This window comes from Apiospora marii, assembly GCF_038362585.1.
Source record: "Apiospora marii strain CBS 49790 chromosome Unknown utg000009l_segment0_segment0, whole genome shotgun sequence".
NCBI lineage: Eukaryota > Fungi > Ascomycota > Sordariomycetes > Amphisphaeriales > Apiosporaceae > Apiospora > Apiospora marii.
The window spans coordinates 3,367,752-3,383,431 of record NW_027117381.1 but is presented as its reverse complement, the minus strand read 5'-3'; the positions used below and the strand labels follow the sequence as shown (position 1 = coordinate 3,383,431).

Here is a 15,680-nt window from a genome sequence, read left to right as displayed (position 1 = left end):
CTTTGCACCCTTATCTACCCCACCCAAATACATCCGCGATGGTTGCTACGTTGTATTAGTATATGCGACGGATGCGGGGTGACGAGGTTGGAGATAGGAATGATCGTCCGATGCGCTATAGACGATACAACGTCGCCTCGAGAACGGAGACGAACATTGGAAACCGCCTGGCTTTCGCTAGTCAGCACCCCAGTGGCCCTGGAGCTTTCTCTATAAGACAGGGGCGTCTGCTGCAAGCCGATGGTGTCCCAGATCCATCTTTATTACCATGCGTCAGGCTTTGGGGACTGGTCTCGATCGTTGAATATGAAGGCCTACTTGTCATGGATCTTAGCAACTACAGCTTGGCTCGGTGGTATGTGCGGAGTGCCAACCTGAGCCCGATGCATCACTGACTCCTTCCTTGGTAGCAATACCGACCGCCTCGCGCCTCGTCGGGATCCCCACCGTGCCATTCGAGGCGACTGGTGAAAGCCAGCTCAGCTTGAGCAGCCTGAAGTCCGTCATTGTGGACACCCAGTTTGCCGATGCCCGCGACGAGAGGGGCGAGACATTGATTCCGCCGTCGCTCCACGACTTCTCCCAGGTTTTCGCGAATGACTTGAAAGATGCCCTTGGTTTCGAAATCGATGTCTCCAATTCGTCCGAAGCCGGCCAGGGCTCAATCTTCTTGACGCTGGGGAACTCCGGCGAGTACCTTGATGCTGCAGGCGCCCCAACTTCAGAGGGTTACACACTCTCTGTCTCGGCCGACGGCGTGACCGTCCGCGGTGCAAGTCCGCTCGGGGTCTGGTGGGGAACGAGGACGGTCCTCCAGCAGGCCATCTTGCACGAAGGGTCGCTGCCCTACGGCGAGGCCCACGATGCGCCGGGCTGGGCGACCCGCGGGATGATGCTCGACGCCGGACGGCACTACTACCCGCCCGAATTCATCACGGAGGTGTGCGCCTATATGTCCTTCTTCAAGCAGAACACGCTGCAGCTCCACCTGAGCGACAACTTCAACGTCATCGCCCAGTACTCGCGCGAGTTCAGCCTGCGGCAGCTGTTCGCGCGGTTCCGGCCGTGGTCCGACGCGGCGGCGCTCGCGGGCCTGAATAAGTACAAGAACGAGTCGTACACAAGAGAGCAGTTCGAGGACATCCAGTCGGCCTGCGCGGCCCGCGGCGTCACGATCCTGCCCGAGATCGAGGCCCCCGGCCACGCGCTGGCCATCGTGCAGTGGAAGCCGCAGCTGGGCCTGGCGGGCGACCCAAGCCTGCTCAACATCTCGCACCCGGACACCATCCCCACCATGCAGGCCATCTGGGCCGAGTTCCTGCCCTGGTTCCACAGCAAGACGGTCCACATCGGCGCGGACGAGTACACGGCGGGGGCCGCCGAGTACACGCGCTTCGTCAACGAGATGTCGGCCTTCATCGCGGCCGCGTCCGGCGGCGGCAAGGCGATGCGCATCTGGGGCACGTTCCCGCCGCGGCCCGAGTACGCGGAAAACGTGCACGCCAACGTCTCGATCCAGCACTGGGCCTTCTTCGAGGACAACCCGCTCTACGACTACATCCGCAACAACTACTCGGTCCTCAACTCGGACGACTCGTACTACGTCGTCAGCAAGTGGTCCGGCAGCTACCCCCAGTCCGTCGACGTCCGCCGCACCTTCCACGGGAACCCGGCCACCACGCAGGGGGGGCTGTGGTACCCCCACGTCTTCGACCAGAAGAACGCCTCGAACAACCCCGCGGTCACTGAGTCGCGGGTCTTGGGCTCGGTGGCGCCGCTGTGGAACGACTACGGACAGAACGCGAGCGTGGTTTCGGAGGCTTACTACGCTTGGAGGGAGGGGATCCCGGCGCTGGGCGACAAGCAGTGGGGAGGCGACTTGGCGGAGTCTGAGTTCGCCTCGGTCTTGGACAGGCTGCATCCCAAGATCCCGGGACAGAATTTGGAACGCAGCATACCCTCCCAGTTGTCCAAGATCTTCGAGTACGACCTCCACTCCCCCGCCGCCGCGGAGGGAGGCCAGACTCAGTTGGACGACTTGTCGGGCAACAACTACCACGCCACCACGGACTGCCCCGTTACTACCACCGGTGGTCTGGCCATCAGCGGCGGCTGTACCCTCCGGACGCCCCTGAGCTCCAAGGGGCGCGACTACACCCTCTCCCTCGAGCTCAAGGTCGACGCCCTCGCGGACCCGACTAACGCGACGCTTCTTGCGGGTGGCGACTCGGTGCTCATGCTGACGCCCAATCTCACCCTGCTGGCGTCGGGGACATACTACCGGCTCAACTCGACTGTTCCTCTGGGCCGCTGGGTAAATCTAAGCATCATCGGCAAAGGCAGCCAGACTTTTGCGAGCGTCGAGGCCTTGGATAGTAGTAGTAAACGACAGGATGGGGACGGCGCCCGGGAGGAGTTCTTGGCTATACTGGGGGTGCTGACTCAGTTCCATGTGTGGGCGCCGGTGGCTATCGAGGCGCCGCTGGCTCGGGTTGGGGGCGCAGGGTCGGGGTGGACTGGTGAGCTTCGGGGCATGAGCCTCACGTCCGAGGCTCTCTGAATATCACATTTGGAATACAACAGCGACACACAAGGATTCACAAATTGAAAGCGTGAAGTACCAATGCGTAATGCGTGCCATTGTCAATAAAGTACATCTAAGCATGCATGTGATAAGGATCGTTATCGAAGTGAACACCCCTCCTTTTCGGACAATTGCCAGGTTCATATATCCTCGCCACCCCGAGACTCATTCCTCGAAGCCCCTTTACCGCGGTATCAGTACTCATGTTTCTCAGCAGTACGGCGGCTTGCAAGGCAGGCCGTAGCTGTAGGTGGTGTACAGGCCGATTGGACACTCATCGCTGTTCTGGAAGAACTCGAAGAACGTGTCGGGTGTCGAAGTTTCTGGTATGTAAGATTAGCTCGCGATACTCATCATACTCGCCGCTCGAGGTCTTTCTTCCTCTTCAATTTAAGAAGAAGGATGGGGCTCAGAAGCTGCAGAAGAGCAGGAGGAGAATGATTAGAGGGCACACTCACTTCCCGAAACGCATTTGCCCGCGCTAAACGTGCAAGGCCCGACATCAATGGTGTAAGCATACCCCGGCTCCATATGCAGCGCCGGAAACGGCGGAAACATGGTAGAAGGCGGCTGCTTATTGAACGTGGTAGTGCGGTCCGGGCAATACCCCGGGTCGTACCCGGTGAAGACGAACGTTCCGGGCCCGTCGTAGGTGTAGTGCGAGGACTGCAGCTGCTCCTGCCGGGGAACAGGAAGACGAGGCTGCAGTTGGCATCGGCGCGGTCGGCGGGGATGTCGAAGGCGAAGATGGACGAGACGTCGTTGGGGGTGAACCGCCCCGTCAGCGAGGGGCCGAAGGCCCGGTCCGGCTGCGCGGCTGAGATTTGCGTGATGTAGTGCGGGAACTCGTACTCGTTGGCCTCGAGGTACGCCGGGCAGCCCGCCGCCCGCGGGTTCGGGGCCCATTCGTGGTCCTGCAGGGGCCGGCGCCGGACTTGCTGGGGCGGGTAGGGGAGGACGGTGTAGGTCGCCGTGGTGATGGACGGGAGGATGGAGAAGGAGAGGACGGTGGAGGTGATGAGCAGCAGGAGCCGTATCATGTTGTTGGATTGGTTGTCACGAGCAAACGAACGTAGGAGCCGAGGCAAAGTGATCACAAAGATTCGAGTGGGCCACGCCGGGTTTGGGGGATCCAGAAGATGCCTGGATTTTACATACTTATATATGGTTCCTCTTTGAACCATACACCTCAATGTATCATATTAGCTTCCCATGAGCTCCTTTCCCCTCCTTGGCTCGGAAGGGATGGCTTATACACTGCAGCAGACGTAATGTGTCGCCCGAGATGGCTGGATGAGCTACGCTTCCCTATCCCTTGAGTATGCAGCCTCTTGTCGTCGATCCCGACCCGCAGCACGCCCGTGTCACCGACAAAAGATACGAGCTCCGCCGTGATTGGACCACGGGGGCATACCATAATAAACAAGAGCCGGACAAGTGCAAGAAGTTGCGATGCTGCCGGCCGCCAGCTTGGATAGATGATCATTTTCCCCTATCGCCAAGATATGTAAGAGGGCTGCTGGTGCATACATACATGTCTTCCCCCGCAATCTGACCCGATCCCCCGTATTCAACCCGCGTATCTGACCCCTACGACAACGCATGGCTTGAGACCTGTCACTTTCCTTTCTGGGGGAGGATGACGCCTTTGCCTGCTTGCCTCTGGGGAACATGCACGGCATGTCTCAACAGCTGATCGCCTATCCCTTACCGTGGCGTTGGGTGGCGTATCCCCCACCTTGCTGCCTCGGTGTGTTGCACATACGCCGGGTGTTGGCATTCTGGAGGAAGGAAAACCAGCTTTCAGGATGACGCTCTCCCAGCTCGAAGGAAGTCACCAATGAATTACTTTGGTTTGTGCTGCATGCCAGTCACAGTATGGCGAATAGTGACTCACATTCCCGTTGCTTTCTACTAAAGTACACTCTCCTGTAGGCCTTTGGATGGTGGTAAAAAAGTGCATGTCCGAGGAAAAGCGCATATCTATTCGTTCCATATGTTGAATAGTACGTGATTATCGCAGTCAGTATATAAACAGATGCTGTTTAATGTGATAATGGTCATATTCTCATCTAGTCAGAGAAGGGCAGCCTTTCTTCATTCAATCATGACAAGGTCGCCCTCTTTCGATTAGTATTCACATCTCATGAGATGTATTCAAGGATATTATTTTACAACAATCGAGACTATATAAACAATGTTAATCAATCCACTTCGCCGATGCATTGGGAACCATGCCACAACTCTCTCGCCGCGATGCTTCTCTGGCGATTGTTCTCGGGCGATTATCCTCGGGCGATTAATATGCGCCGATTGAGCGCTGACGGTCGTCTCAGGATGGCCATTATTCGGTCATAAGTGTTCCATCGCAATTCCTTCGCGATCGTCAGTGCCCGGAAAGTAAACGATTTATTGGGACACTCGATCTGCGACAGATTTTACACCAACACGCGACCAATTCAGTCAGTTCAGTCAGTTTCGCTGATAGCTATGCAAGATGGCTGAAGTCACACTGAAAGAGAAGACATGTGTGGCATGCGGAGACGATATCCCCGGTCTGAAAGCAGAGGACGATGAGCGCGTGCTGAGCTGCGGACACATGTATTACTGGTTATGTTTCGCACAGCATGTGAAGTCGGCTCTGTCGTCGCTGCCCTTCAGACCGGTGAAGTGCTGCGGACAGGATCCTGGTAAGTCATCTCCTCTTAGGTTGCTCTGTATGGCATACTAGCTCACGTATTCGCTTATAGTGCCCCCGTCCAGTATCTGGCTGGTGCAGCGCGGAGCTCAGGAGGCTGGCTTTGCCCTTTCGGATGCCGAAGTCAACAAGTACATTGTACTGAACGACGAAGCCACCTCCAATCTGCCCCGGGTATACTGCCACAAGCATGAGTGCAATGCGTATATCCCCGGGGAGGACCGGACCGAGACAGTCGGCTGGTGCTGGACATGCGAGGTTGAGACATGCCTCGCTTGCCGAAAGGCGGCCCATGCTAGGGCCTGCGACGGAGAGCAGCTGAAGAAGTCGCAAGAAGCAGACGAGAAGTTGTTCCAACTGGCTCAAGAACAGGGTTGGAAGAATTGCCCGACCTGCCATGCCATGATTGAGAGAATTGATGGCTGTAATTGTGAGTCACGATATGTCTTAAAAACTTCAGGAGAAACTGTTCAACTAATATCCAATCAGTTCTGACGTAAGTTCACTGCCAGCTTAGTAGAGCGAGCATATGGGCTTTGCAATGGATGCCAACTAACTCATACAAAAGTTGTCCCTGTGGCCAGAACTTCTGCTACAAGTGCGGAATCCCTGAACTGCACGAGGGAGACCACTTCCATGACAGCGACCTGGAGGATAACGACGACGACGACGACGACAATGCCGGCGACAACGGAGAAGGGTTTAACGAGGATTAGAAGGGGCCGGTGTTCGCAAAAGAAATGCGCAACTCACTCGCGTTCTTTGTCCGTTGGGCTGAGAATGTGATCGAGGATCGCGTAACTGCAATACCCTGGAACAAGTAATGAGCCGATCATACTTGCAAGATGCGTATTTCTTGGCTTAAGCAGCTACAGAACTAGCCTTGGAAGTTGAACCCAATGCCATGAATTTCTTATAGCGAATTGGTCCAGATCAATATAGAGGATGTGCAGCTTCAGTTGTTCTTCGCCCTGGAGAGTTGCTCACAAGAAAGCAGTGACATGTGAAAAGGGCTGTGAAGGCGCTACAAAGCTAGTGCAGACAGCTATCAAGTCCCCGCCATCAGCCCTATCATCCACTGTGGGGCTCGAGTCTAACACGAGCATGGACGCTAAGTAACGAATGGAAAGCTCAGCGGCCGAGTCGTCAGTCTGCGAGTCTACGCTCGAGTGAATCAGAATGAATTCTATGTTATACAACTGACAGCCTGCTATTAGTAGACGGTTAGTATAGAACATGCCGCAACAGGCATTGAAGCCTTGTGTTACATGTCGTTGTGCAGTGAAATTGCTTTTGGAAATGCCAAGCATGCATGTCAGCATCGGAGCATCTTGTGCACCCTCCCATCTAAGTGAGGGCCAACCGGAAGCACTTCAATCTAACACCACCACTCGTATAGAGATCAGCTAGGCAGCAATACTCATTTTCCACTATGCGCTATAATCTGCCCAGTAGCTTGGCCATCCATTCACGCAGTGCAAAATCACCAGCGACCAAAGATCAATGTTGTCTTAGTAAGTCTATGGGCATGCAATTCTCTAGGTACATGCAGTGGTGGTTGATCAATTGTATTGAAGGACTTCTGCGAAGAGGGCAGGGGGGCACATTTGTTTCTCAGCTCAGCCCCCGCGAAACGGCCGCAGTCCAGTCCGTGGGACTTGGAAACCCGCTTTAGGAAAGATCGGCTAGCAATTGTTCAGCTCAGCCCTTGCCGTCAGGCCGTGTCGCGATTAGCGTGTACGCTTGCCAGCTTGCTGAAAGCTGCGTTTCCCCATTTAGTGAGGACAAGCGCAAGCGAGTTAAATTTAGGCCGACCCTGTTGGCGAGCTAGGAGCGTACTTGACCGCCCTGTGATGCAATTTCCACCTGAGCTTCTAGGCTTCTGCGGCACAGTTACTAGTCCAGCGTCGTTGGTTCCAACACGTTACGTACCGGTATTATTACGAACCCATCGAAGCGAGAGCGATCAGGAGGCTGTACAAAGCAACGGCACAGCAAGCTTGCTTGGCGAAGGATTGCAGATGATGGGCCCATAAACTGTCCCTTGGACCCTTCGTTCATTCACCAGCCCATTTTCTTCTCTTTCTTCTCACTCTCTCTTGACGACTACTGCGCGACTGCATATATCTCAGTAGCGAAGCCAGAATTCCACCAGGCAAACAACCATCAGCAACAACCAACCAACGCTACAATTCAAGATGGCGACTAAAACTGAGAAGACGCAGCAACCGGCCGAGTTGCCCATCACACCGGACCCGTCGCAGCATATCGCGTCGCCCGAACCCGCTCATGCCCATCCGACCAGCGGCCCCGCCCCGTATGAGACGCAACAAAACAAGGGACAACACCCCCAGATCCAGCCAGATGCCAGCGCTATGCCTACCACCTATGCGACGCCTCTGGGCGGCCTGGGCACCATGCCCGCCGTGATCGACTGCCCGTTTTGCCATCAGCGCACTAAGACGCGAATTGAGGAGCACAGCTCCAGCATGACCATGTAAGCTTTCGCATCAGCCACGCAGAAAAAAACACGGGGAAAAGAAGGATTGCTGACATTCTTGCGCCTCAAAGTATAACGGGTATTGGTATTGGCTGTCTTTGTATCTGCCTGGCTTGCCTTCCTTGTAAGTTCGCCCCGTGCACACACAACCTTCATGGTGGTTACCAGCATAGTCTAACTTGATGTTTCCAACAACAGGCATGCTCGGATGGTTCCAAGACGTCGACCACTACTGCATGAACTGCAACCAGCGCGTCGCTTTCGTCGCCGACGGGCGTCCTGCTCAAGTGATTGCCCCTGCAAACAACGTCCCTCAGCAGTACCACATGGGTGCCCAACCCCAATACGGCCAGCAGCAACAACAGCAACAACCACCACAGGGACAATATCAGCCACAACATGCACAGCAGCAGCAGCAGTTCCCACCGCAACAGCAACAGCAAGAGCAATTACCTCAACAACAAGGCCAAGCTGACGCACCACCGCAATATGGGAAGTAGTGGTGGAGTTGGTCGCGCGAGTCGAGATTGGTAACGAATGCATTGATGTGGGTTTGATTGAACGATTGATGGTAACGCAAGGAGTATTTCTTGCTAGTTTGTGTTTTTATTCCCTTTCCCGTCGCATATACCCAAAATTGTTTGTACACGTAATATCAAGAGCAACAATTTCAACTGATTACACTCTGCGTAAATCGTTTCATCCAATTAGTGGCATGAATAGGGATCTGCATGTTTGCTGAAGTAATAACTACGTAGGAGGCAATCAGTGACTGTCAGGGGTTTCGAAAAGCTGCCAGGGAGCAGCAGTCGGCGGAACAGTAAGCAGCAGGCCCTTCTGTTGGGCCGACCAACCAAGCCACCCTCATAGCCATTGCCGCTAAGGTTAGGGGGTTCGGGCGTTCGGGCTGTGAACCCGTTATTGATCTGGTAAACTCCGAGGACTAGCCATACGAACATCCCCCAGGGTCTATCGTGCATTCATCGCAGAATATTAGTGGTGGGTTTTCTGATAATATCCGAATGCTTAATGGCGACGTCTTCGATGTTGGTCAGTGCCAATCACGTAGTTCAGACTACCCCTCATTTGGCCGGCCATGTAAATAGCCAGGCAGCTTTTCTAGGCGAGCACGTCAACGACATGGAGATGATTGCGGGGGAATGAGCAGCATCAGATTGATAGGAGTGTGTTGCCTTGGGGACCTTTGGAGCATGCAACTTTTCTAACCATTGCAAACACATTTGTCTTCCAGTATTAGCCAGCTCACAGTTTTCCATTGTATCCTTTTCATCCTTCACGCGTTTTGATCAACGCTTTTGGTCCCTTTCTTCATCATCATTCACCATAGCAAAACCAGCATCAAGCCTCAGCAGTCATGGCGTCCAACGTTCCAGTGGGTCTCCGTGACTCTGTCGCCCAAACCAAATGCGAATACCGTCAGCTTGGTAGCAGTGGGCTCCGAGTCTCGGTGCCTATCTTTGGTTGCATGAGTATTGGCGACTGCAGTGCCCAATCCTGGGCTGTTGGCGAAGACGAGGTAGGAATTTCATGATGAGCACTGTACTGAACTGGCGCGACTCCGCTCAGCTAGTGAACTGGTTTGCGCCGGCAGCCATCCGGCTCCTAGCCCGCAGACCCGTTTCTGGTCCCCGTCACTAGGCACCCAGCGCTATCTCATTACACTATTCAACTTGTTTTAACTAGTGTTGTGGAGAACTCGAGATATATCACCATTTTCTATTCTTATACTCGCCATGGCATATTGCTAACATCACCGGCAGGCGTTGCCGCTGCTCAAGGCGGCGTACGACCGCGGCATCAACACATGGGACACGGCCAACGTGTACTCGCAAGGCGCGAGCGAGGTCATCGTCGGCAAGGCCATCAAGAAGTACCACATCCCGCGCGAGAAGGTCATCGTCATGACCAAGTGCTTCTGGGGCGTGGGCGAGGAGCCCGAGGCGCGCCACTTCCTGAACCGCGAGGCGTTTGAGAAGTCCAAGGACTACGTCAACCAGTACCACCTCTCGCGCGCCGCCATCTTCAACCAGGTCAATGCCTCGCTCAAGCGCCTCGACACGGACTACATCGATGTCCTCCAGATCCACCGCTTCGACTACAACACGCCGCTCGAGGAGACCATGAAGGCGCTTCACGACTTGGTCGAGTCGGGCAAGGTTCGTTATCTCGGGGCATCGTCCATGTACGCTACGTGCTTTGCCCGGCTGCAGTTCACGGCTGAGAAGAATGGCTGTAAGTTTTGAGATTTCCATCACCCACCATTTTATCTTCTGAACCGTGGTTTCCATTGCGGGGTGTTTGTTGGTGGTTTGCTGCTCCGCCGTTCCCCTCCTTTCAACGGCTGCAGTGGCCAGTAGCGTTCGGTAGTGGTCCAGGCATCGTTGCGGCACAGCAAGCAGAATTGCATTCATTGAGTAGCTGCTAATCCGTCGATCGGTGGGTTCTTATAGGGACCAAGTTCGTCTCGATGCAGAACCACTACAACCTTCTCTACCGAGAGGAGGAGCGAGAAATGAATCGTTTCTGCAACGATACCGGCGTGGGCCTCATTCCGTGGGCACCTCTCTGTCGAGGACACCTTGCCCGGCCGCCCAGCAACTTCGGGAGCACGGATCGTAGTAAGATCGAGAAGGATGCGTCGCCGGGCTCACATGGAACGGTCGAGCCGGACCTGACCATCATCAGCCGAGTGCAGGAGATCGCCCAGAAGCGGGATTGGACTATGAGCAACGTTGCGCTGGCCTGGATCAACAAACGGGTGTCGAGTCCCATCATCGGCTTCTCGAATATCCCCAGAATCGACGAGGCGCTGGCGGCCCGAGGCAAAACCCTCACCGAGGAGGAAGAGCGATATCTCGAGGAGCTCTATCAGCCCAAGGCGATCTCTGGGCACACATAGTCAGTCCCATGGGGGTCGAAACAGTGCCTTGGCTGTCATGAGGCGGGGGTGGCCGAGCGCAGATGGTTATTGGTTGAGCGGATCTCGCCAATATGAACGGACCCCGCCAGGATGGTTTAGTGTCTTTCACGTAGTAGTTTCTCATGATGGTGGGGCTGTTATATCCTTACTGCCTGGGTACCCTTGGTAATTGGCACATCTACTTTGCGCCCCTCTCCCCTCTGGGACAACTTCCAGCAGCGTCCAGTGCCGGCGTCAATACAGGAAGATTTTGAGAAAACCAGAATGCAATGCCTTTGTGCGCAATACTGATTCTGACCCGTTCGATTACACGTGGACGAGGGCCACCCGCTGCCTCTACCTATATGCATTCCTTCTTGCGCCACGCCTGCCCGTCATGTCAGCACCGTCGCGTCCCAGGCCGTCATCGTTTGAATGGGCTCAGCATCGCGATGTGATTTCGCGCCTTTACTGGGATGAAGATAATACCCTGAAGCAGGTGGTGGACTATATGCGCACCCACCATGGCTTTCTCGCAACGTATGTATGCATGTCAGGTTCGCCTGCAGCGCTTGGCAAACGCCTAAGGGATTGTGTTACACACACGTTGTCTAACCCGTAGCTTTGTCATCATCTAGGGAACGCATGTACAAACTGAGGCTGAAGAGCTGGGGTTTGGTCAAGAACCTCAAATCCGACGAGGCAGATAGGCTCTTGGACAATGCTTACAGCGGAACGACGTCTGCAGTTCCTGTGATCCGTGGCCGCGCTATTGGCTCCAAGCATTTCAAAGGACGTCTGAGCCGGGCAGCGAAAGCCGCCAAGACGCTCTCCCAGTCACCACCCTCGTGTACAGATACAGATGACGATCCAAATTCGCCGGAATTTGTGCTAACATGCGACACAACGTCGCCAATATCCCACAACCTCGACGCTCCAGCCGTCTACAAGTTTTCCGAGGCCTGCCTGAGAATGGTTTGGCAGTTTTCGCACATGCAGTTCTCGAGCGGCCAATGGGATATGTCGGGAAAGGCCTACAACTTCGAGACCGACAACACCTGCATATGTTGGGTCAGTACGAACACGGCCGCGGAGATGTTGATGGGGGACCGTCTGTCGCCTTCGAATTGGCGGTTACTACGTGATGCATTCGACCAGCATGATACCGCCCTCATCAAGCCGGATGTCAGTATGGTGTGGGCCACCCACCACTCGGTCTTGAAGCTTATGCGGATCGGTAAAGATCTCGGAAGAGTCTTTCTGCGCTGGATAACCGGTCTATCTCGGATCCGGCTCGGCAACTCGCACCCGCTCACGGTGCTTTATGCTACCATGGAGAAAATGGAGGTCGAGCAATTACGAGGGCTAGCTGTCGACGCCATTCTCAAAGCGCAGTTCGATGTGGTCTCCAAGTACCACCGCCCAGGCCATGTCTCCCAGGTGTCCCACCGTCTAGTTGCTGTTCGGAAGCTATGCGAGCAACGCGCTTTGTCCTTTCCCAGCTTGCAACAACCTGTCACGACGTGCATAGACGACGACATGCGCGACGAACTGGGGTGGGCGTCTTGGGCATCTATATCCCTCTCCCATCTACTCATCCACGAAGGCAGGCCCGACGAAGCTCGTGCAGTTCTCACCACCCTCTGCCAATACCTCGAAACTCTTCCTTTGCCGGGGATCAACCTCAAATCGCCGCCTCGCCCGAGAGGGACGATGCTGCGATTGCTCGGTTGGCTCAAAACGCACATGAGCCCAACTGAATCCTCGAAAATCAGCCCCTCGGTGACAGAGGAGGTTGACTTGTACATCTACCGGCTCATGCTCGCTATGCTAAGCTTGGAAAACAGTCTGATCGAGTCCGGTCCCGACAATACCGTTTTCCGCACATTTGAGGACGACATCGAGACGATGCTTGGCGATGATGTCCCGGCCACAAAGACCGCAAACGACAGCCGCGACGACGACGACCGGATATCAATCTCTCAAGGTGAGTGACCTTTCTATTTGGGACTAGTCTAAAAGCGATATAAAACTTTCAAGGATTTCTGGAGGGTTTCTTCTGTCAAAATCTGTCACTGAACTGACGTTCTGCATTAATTATAAGCTATGAAATACATATTACACAGAATGATACTGTGGTCCCTGAGCAAACAACTCCAAAACGCCAGCCGCTGTCATCCCGAAATATACCAACGCCGAACAGCTTCTTTCCACAAATGTGTCGTACAGCTAGGGACTGCTGTTCGCCCCAAAGATTGGTCTACCGGGTCAGGCTAATGACTCCGAATCGCTCATATCCTTGCTGTCTTTTTGGCATTTAGCTTCTGTCCTCCAATGCCTCAGGGGGAGAGTTGCCAGGTTGGACAGGCATGTCTGTATAAATTGGAAGATAATCAGCGGTATGTACACCTTTGCTGTGTCCTCTGCCGGCATTCCGGCAAACAGAATCGTGACCAGCGGGATGCCGAGCGCCGGGGACTTGGTAGAAATGCAGAACGCCGCCGCGACAGCATCCCCGCGACCAAGAAACACGACAGATGTCGCCATGGTCACCAACATCCACAGCAGGAAGACCAGTAGACATATGCCTATCACGCCAATGATCTGCACCTTTTCGACATCAGCGAACGCGTGGCTCGCGACTGCGCTATCGTAGCCCGACCATATCAGCACGAGTAAGGATATTGATCCGAGTTTGATGAGCTGGTAGTCGTGCAGTAACATCCTGACAAGGTCGGGAAAGTAGCTCTGTACGAGTTGCCCGAATCCCTACAATTTGACATGGATTAGGTTGATACCGCCATGATGTCGAACTGCGGCGTTTCAGGAAACTCACTAGGGGCAGAATCAGAGTCAAGCCGAATTGGACGAATACCCTTTGCAACAACGCGCCCAACCCACCGACCGCCATAGGCATCGCCTTGGTGTACCAGACTGGTAGCGACGTGTATCCGATGACCAGCAATGATGATAGAAAGGGGCCTATCGCATTGCCCATCACGGATTTCGTCAAAGTCAACGTCGCGTTACCATCGGCTTTCCGTGTCATCAATGTATTGACCGACAACCTATTGGCATTCAAGTTCAACGGGGAGCTCTCGAGCGGTGTCTGCTTGAACTGCATCTCTTCTTCACTTACGCAGTTGGCAGGCAGCCCAGTACCACCAAGCCGTTCAGCAGCAGAGGGTCCAATAGCGCTCTGTTGCTGGCGATCGCCAGCACGATCCCGAGCATCGTGAGGGACGTGAAGAAGAAGCCCATGAGCTGGATGAAGACGTGGCAGCGCCAATGTCGAATGTTGGCCACGAGGTCCTGGATCTGTATAGCCAGGCCGTTGATGAAGAAGATGACGGCTATCGTCAGGTTCTGTACGATACTTGTCTTGAGTCCTTGCTGGTCTCCCGGGACTTGCATTTGAGAGGAGCATATCACGAGCGTGACGAGAATTATTAGGAACCATTGGTTTTTGACTAGGTTCCATAGGCGGGATAGCCAAGTCGGGGTCTGGGTTTCTTCTGCGATCGCGCTTTTCTTTTCGTGGTCCATACCGGCTCATTTCGCGCAGGAAAGGGGCAGGTTAGTTCTAATGGGTTATCGGCTAGGCGTTGGGTTGTTGCGTTCGCGACAGCTTTAATGCTTGGGTCACAAATCGTCATTTATATTTATATATCTATGAACATGCCGATTTGCGGACAGAGAAGCATGTCGTCTCTTCCTGCTCGCTCGAAGCTGTCCTCAATCCTTGTTGGTGTCGTATACCAACCCTTCTTCCGTCACCTCCGTCATCGTCACTCCGAAGAAGTCGGTACCGCTAGCCAAGCCTTTCTATCCATACTGTCCGACGTATACGATATCTTGTGCCCACCTGCTTAGCCCATATACATGAGTGACATGTATCACATCTACCTAACCGACATCTTCTCAAGTGCGATGCGACCTGTGGCATATTGACACATGATACAAGTATGAGCGACTCCAACCATCAGCCGGAGCCATCAAAAGGGGGTCCTGGTAGCTGTCAGCTACGCGTGACAAACAGACTCGCTGGGTGGGTTCTGTGCCGCCCCGAGCCTCAGAAGAATGCGATCTTGAAATACCGGTTCTTGAGGATGCTGTGTCACCTTGCTACACCGCGAGTGGAAGCCACTTGGACGATCTGAAGGCCTCAATTCCCCATTCGGATCGGGACCCCCAGACCCTGAAGGCATTACTAAGCCAACGACCAAACTGGTGACCTGAACTGCAGTTGATCGTCGTGTACGTTGAAACGAGCCGCGCAGGGGGGGCGGGGTCCTGACGATGTGGCGAGGGTCTCTGGGATAGCGCGCTGTTTCTTTCTCCCATTCGAGCTATGTATCCTTTGATCCTCTCCCCAAAATCAATCAGTCGGCTAGGGTAGGGATGCTACGAGTTGCCCCCCACGACGTTCTATCACCTATGACGACAGACTTGGGAGTCTTGAAGCAAACCTCTGCAAGTCACGAAAGGCACGCCGGATCTTACTGCCACTGCATCAAGCCTACGACGTATTCTCTCTGGCAGCCAGGCACTTCCTGATGTGACGGAAGTCAGTACAACGTAGGGCTAAGCCTGAAGTTGTCACGGCGGAGCGACATCAGTCTGTCAGATGGAATATTCACACACATCCAAGGCGCCGATATACCGCGATACAGTGTCTTCTGTGCACCCAGCACACGCGAGTTTACGCTAGTTGACACGAGTTTCCTGAAACTGTTGGGAAGCGGCTCTTTGACTGGAGAACAGAGATTTGTCCCTTGGCTTGTGCCTGTCATCTCCAAAATAGCGGGTGGTGCTACCTCGAACAACGCATTGCAGACAAGCTCCCCTTTCCGTCTCTCCGAAGACAGAGACTCTCCCAATAAACTCCTCATCAATTGAATCCCAGGGTTTTGAGATTTTAGGGGCTCCCAAAGGCAATTTGCAGCATCTTCCTTCGCTCTGTGTGGTCTTGAGATAT

General features: G+C 54.4%; 7 protein-coding genes across 7 annotated transcripts; 5 read left to right on the top strand and 2 right to left on the bottom strand.

Moving 5' to 3' along the window:
• Positions 1–306: 306 nt before the first annotated feature.
• On the top strand, positions 307–2,560 carry PG985_012593 (beta-hexosaminidase; the record flags this gene model as incomplete). The annotated part of the gene is made up of 2 exons (XM_066832359.1): positions 307–355; positions 411–2,560. 2 exons carry the CDS (start codon positions 307–309, stop codon positions 2,558–2,560), a joined length of 2,199 nt encoding a protein of 732 aa, XP_066680409.1.
• A 234-nt stretch (positions 2,561–2,794) lies between these two features.
• PG985_012592 (uncharacterized protein) lies at positions 2,795–3,624 on the bottom strand (the record flags this gene model as incomplete). Its single annotated transcript, XM_066832358.1, has 3 exons — positions 2,795–2,907; positions 3,043–3,262; positions 3,283–3,624. The coding sequence occupies 3 exons, from the start codon at positions 3,622–3,624 to the stop codon at positions 2,795–2,797; spliced, it is 675 nt and encodes a 224-aa protein (XP_066680408.1).
• A 1,457-nt stretch (positions 3,625–5,081) lies between these two features.
• PG985_012591 (uncharacterized protein) lies at positions 5,082–5,998 on the top strand (the record flags this gene model as incomplete). Its single annotated transcript, XM_066832357.1, has 4 exons — positions 5,082–5,274; positions 5,335–5,712; positions 5,772–5,778; positions 5,851–5,998. The coding sequence occupies 4 exons, from the start codon at positions 5,082–5,084 to the stop codon at positions 5,996–5,998; spliced, it is 726 nt and encodes a 241-aa protein (XP_066680407.1).
• Positions 5,999–7,480: 1,482 nt separating this feature from the next.
• On the top strand, positions 7,481–8,282 carry PG985_012590 (uncharacterized protein; the record flags this gene model as incomplete). The annotated part of the gene is made up of 3 exons (XM_066832356.1): positions 7,481–7,779; positions 7,854–7,906; positions 7,981–8,282. The coding sequence occupies 3 exons, from the start codon at positions 7,481–7,483 to the stop codon at positions 8,280–8,282; spliced, it is 654 nt and encodes a 217-aa protein (XP_066680406.1).
• An 875-nt stretch (positions 8,283–9,157) lies between these two features.
• Positions 9,158–10,702, top strand: PG985_012589 (uncharacterized protein; the record flags this gene model as incomplete). The annotated part of the gene is made up of 3 exons (XM_066832355.1): positions 9,158–9,319; positions 9,564–10,035; positions 10,254–10,702. 3 exons carry the CDS (start codon positions 9,158–9,160, stop codon positions 10,700–10,702), a joined length of 1,083 nt encoding a protein of 360 aa, XP_066680405.1.
• A 397-nt stretch (positions 10,703–11,099) lies between these two features.
• Positions 11,100–12,697, top strand: PG985_012588 (uncharacterized protein; the record flags this gene model as incomplete). The annotated part of the gene is made up of 2 exons (XM_066832354.1): positions 11,100–11,242; positions 11,341–12,697. The coding sequence occupies 2 exons, from the start codon at positions 11,100–11,102 to the stop codon at positions 12,695–12,697; spliced, it is 1,500 nt and encodes a 499-aa protein (XP_066680404.1).
• Positions 12,698–12,970: 273 nt separating this feature from the next.
• On the bottom strand, positions 12,971–14,248 carry PG985_012587 (uncharacterized protein; the record flags this gene model as incomplete). The annotated part of the gene is made up of 3 exons (XM_066832353.1): positions 12,971–13,471; positions 13,539–13,770; positions 13,842–14,248. The coding sequence occupies 3 exons, from the start codon at positions 14,246–14,248 to the stop codon at positions 12,971–12,973; spliced, it is 1,140 nt and encodes a 379-aa protein (XP_066680403.1).
• Positions 14,249–15,680: the final 1,432 nt, after the last annotated feature.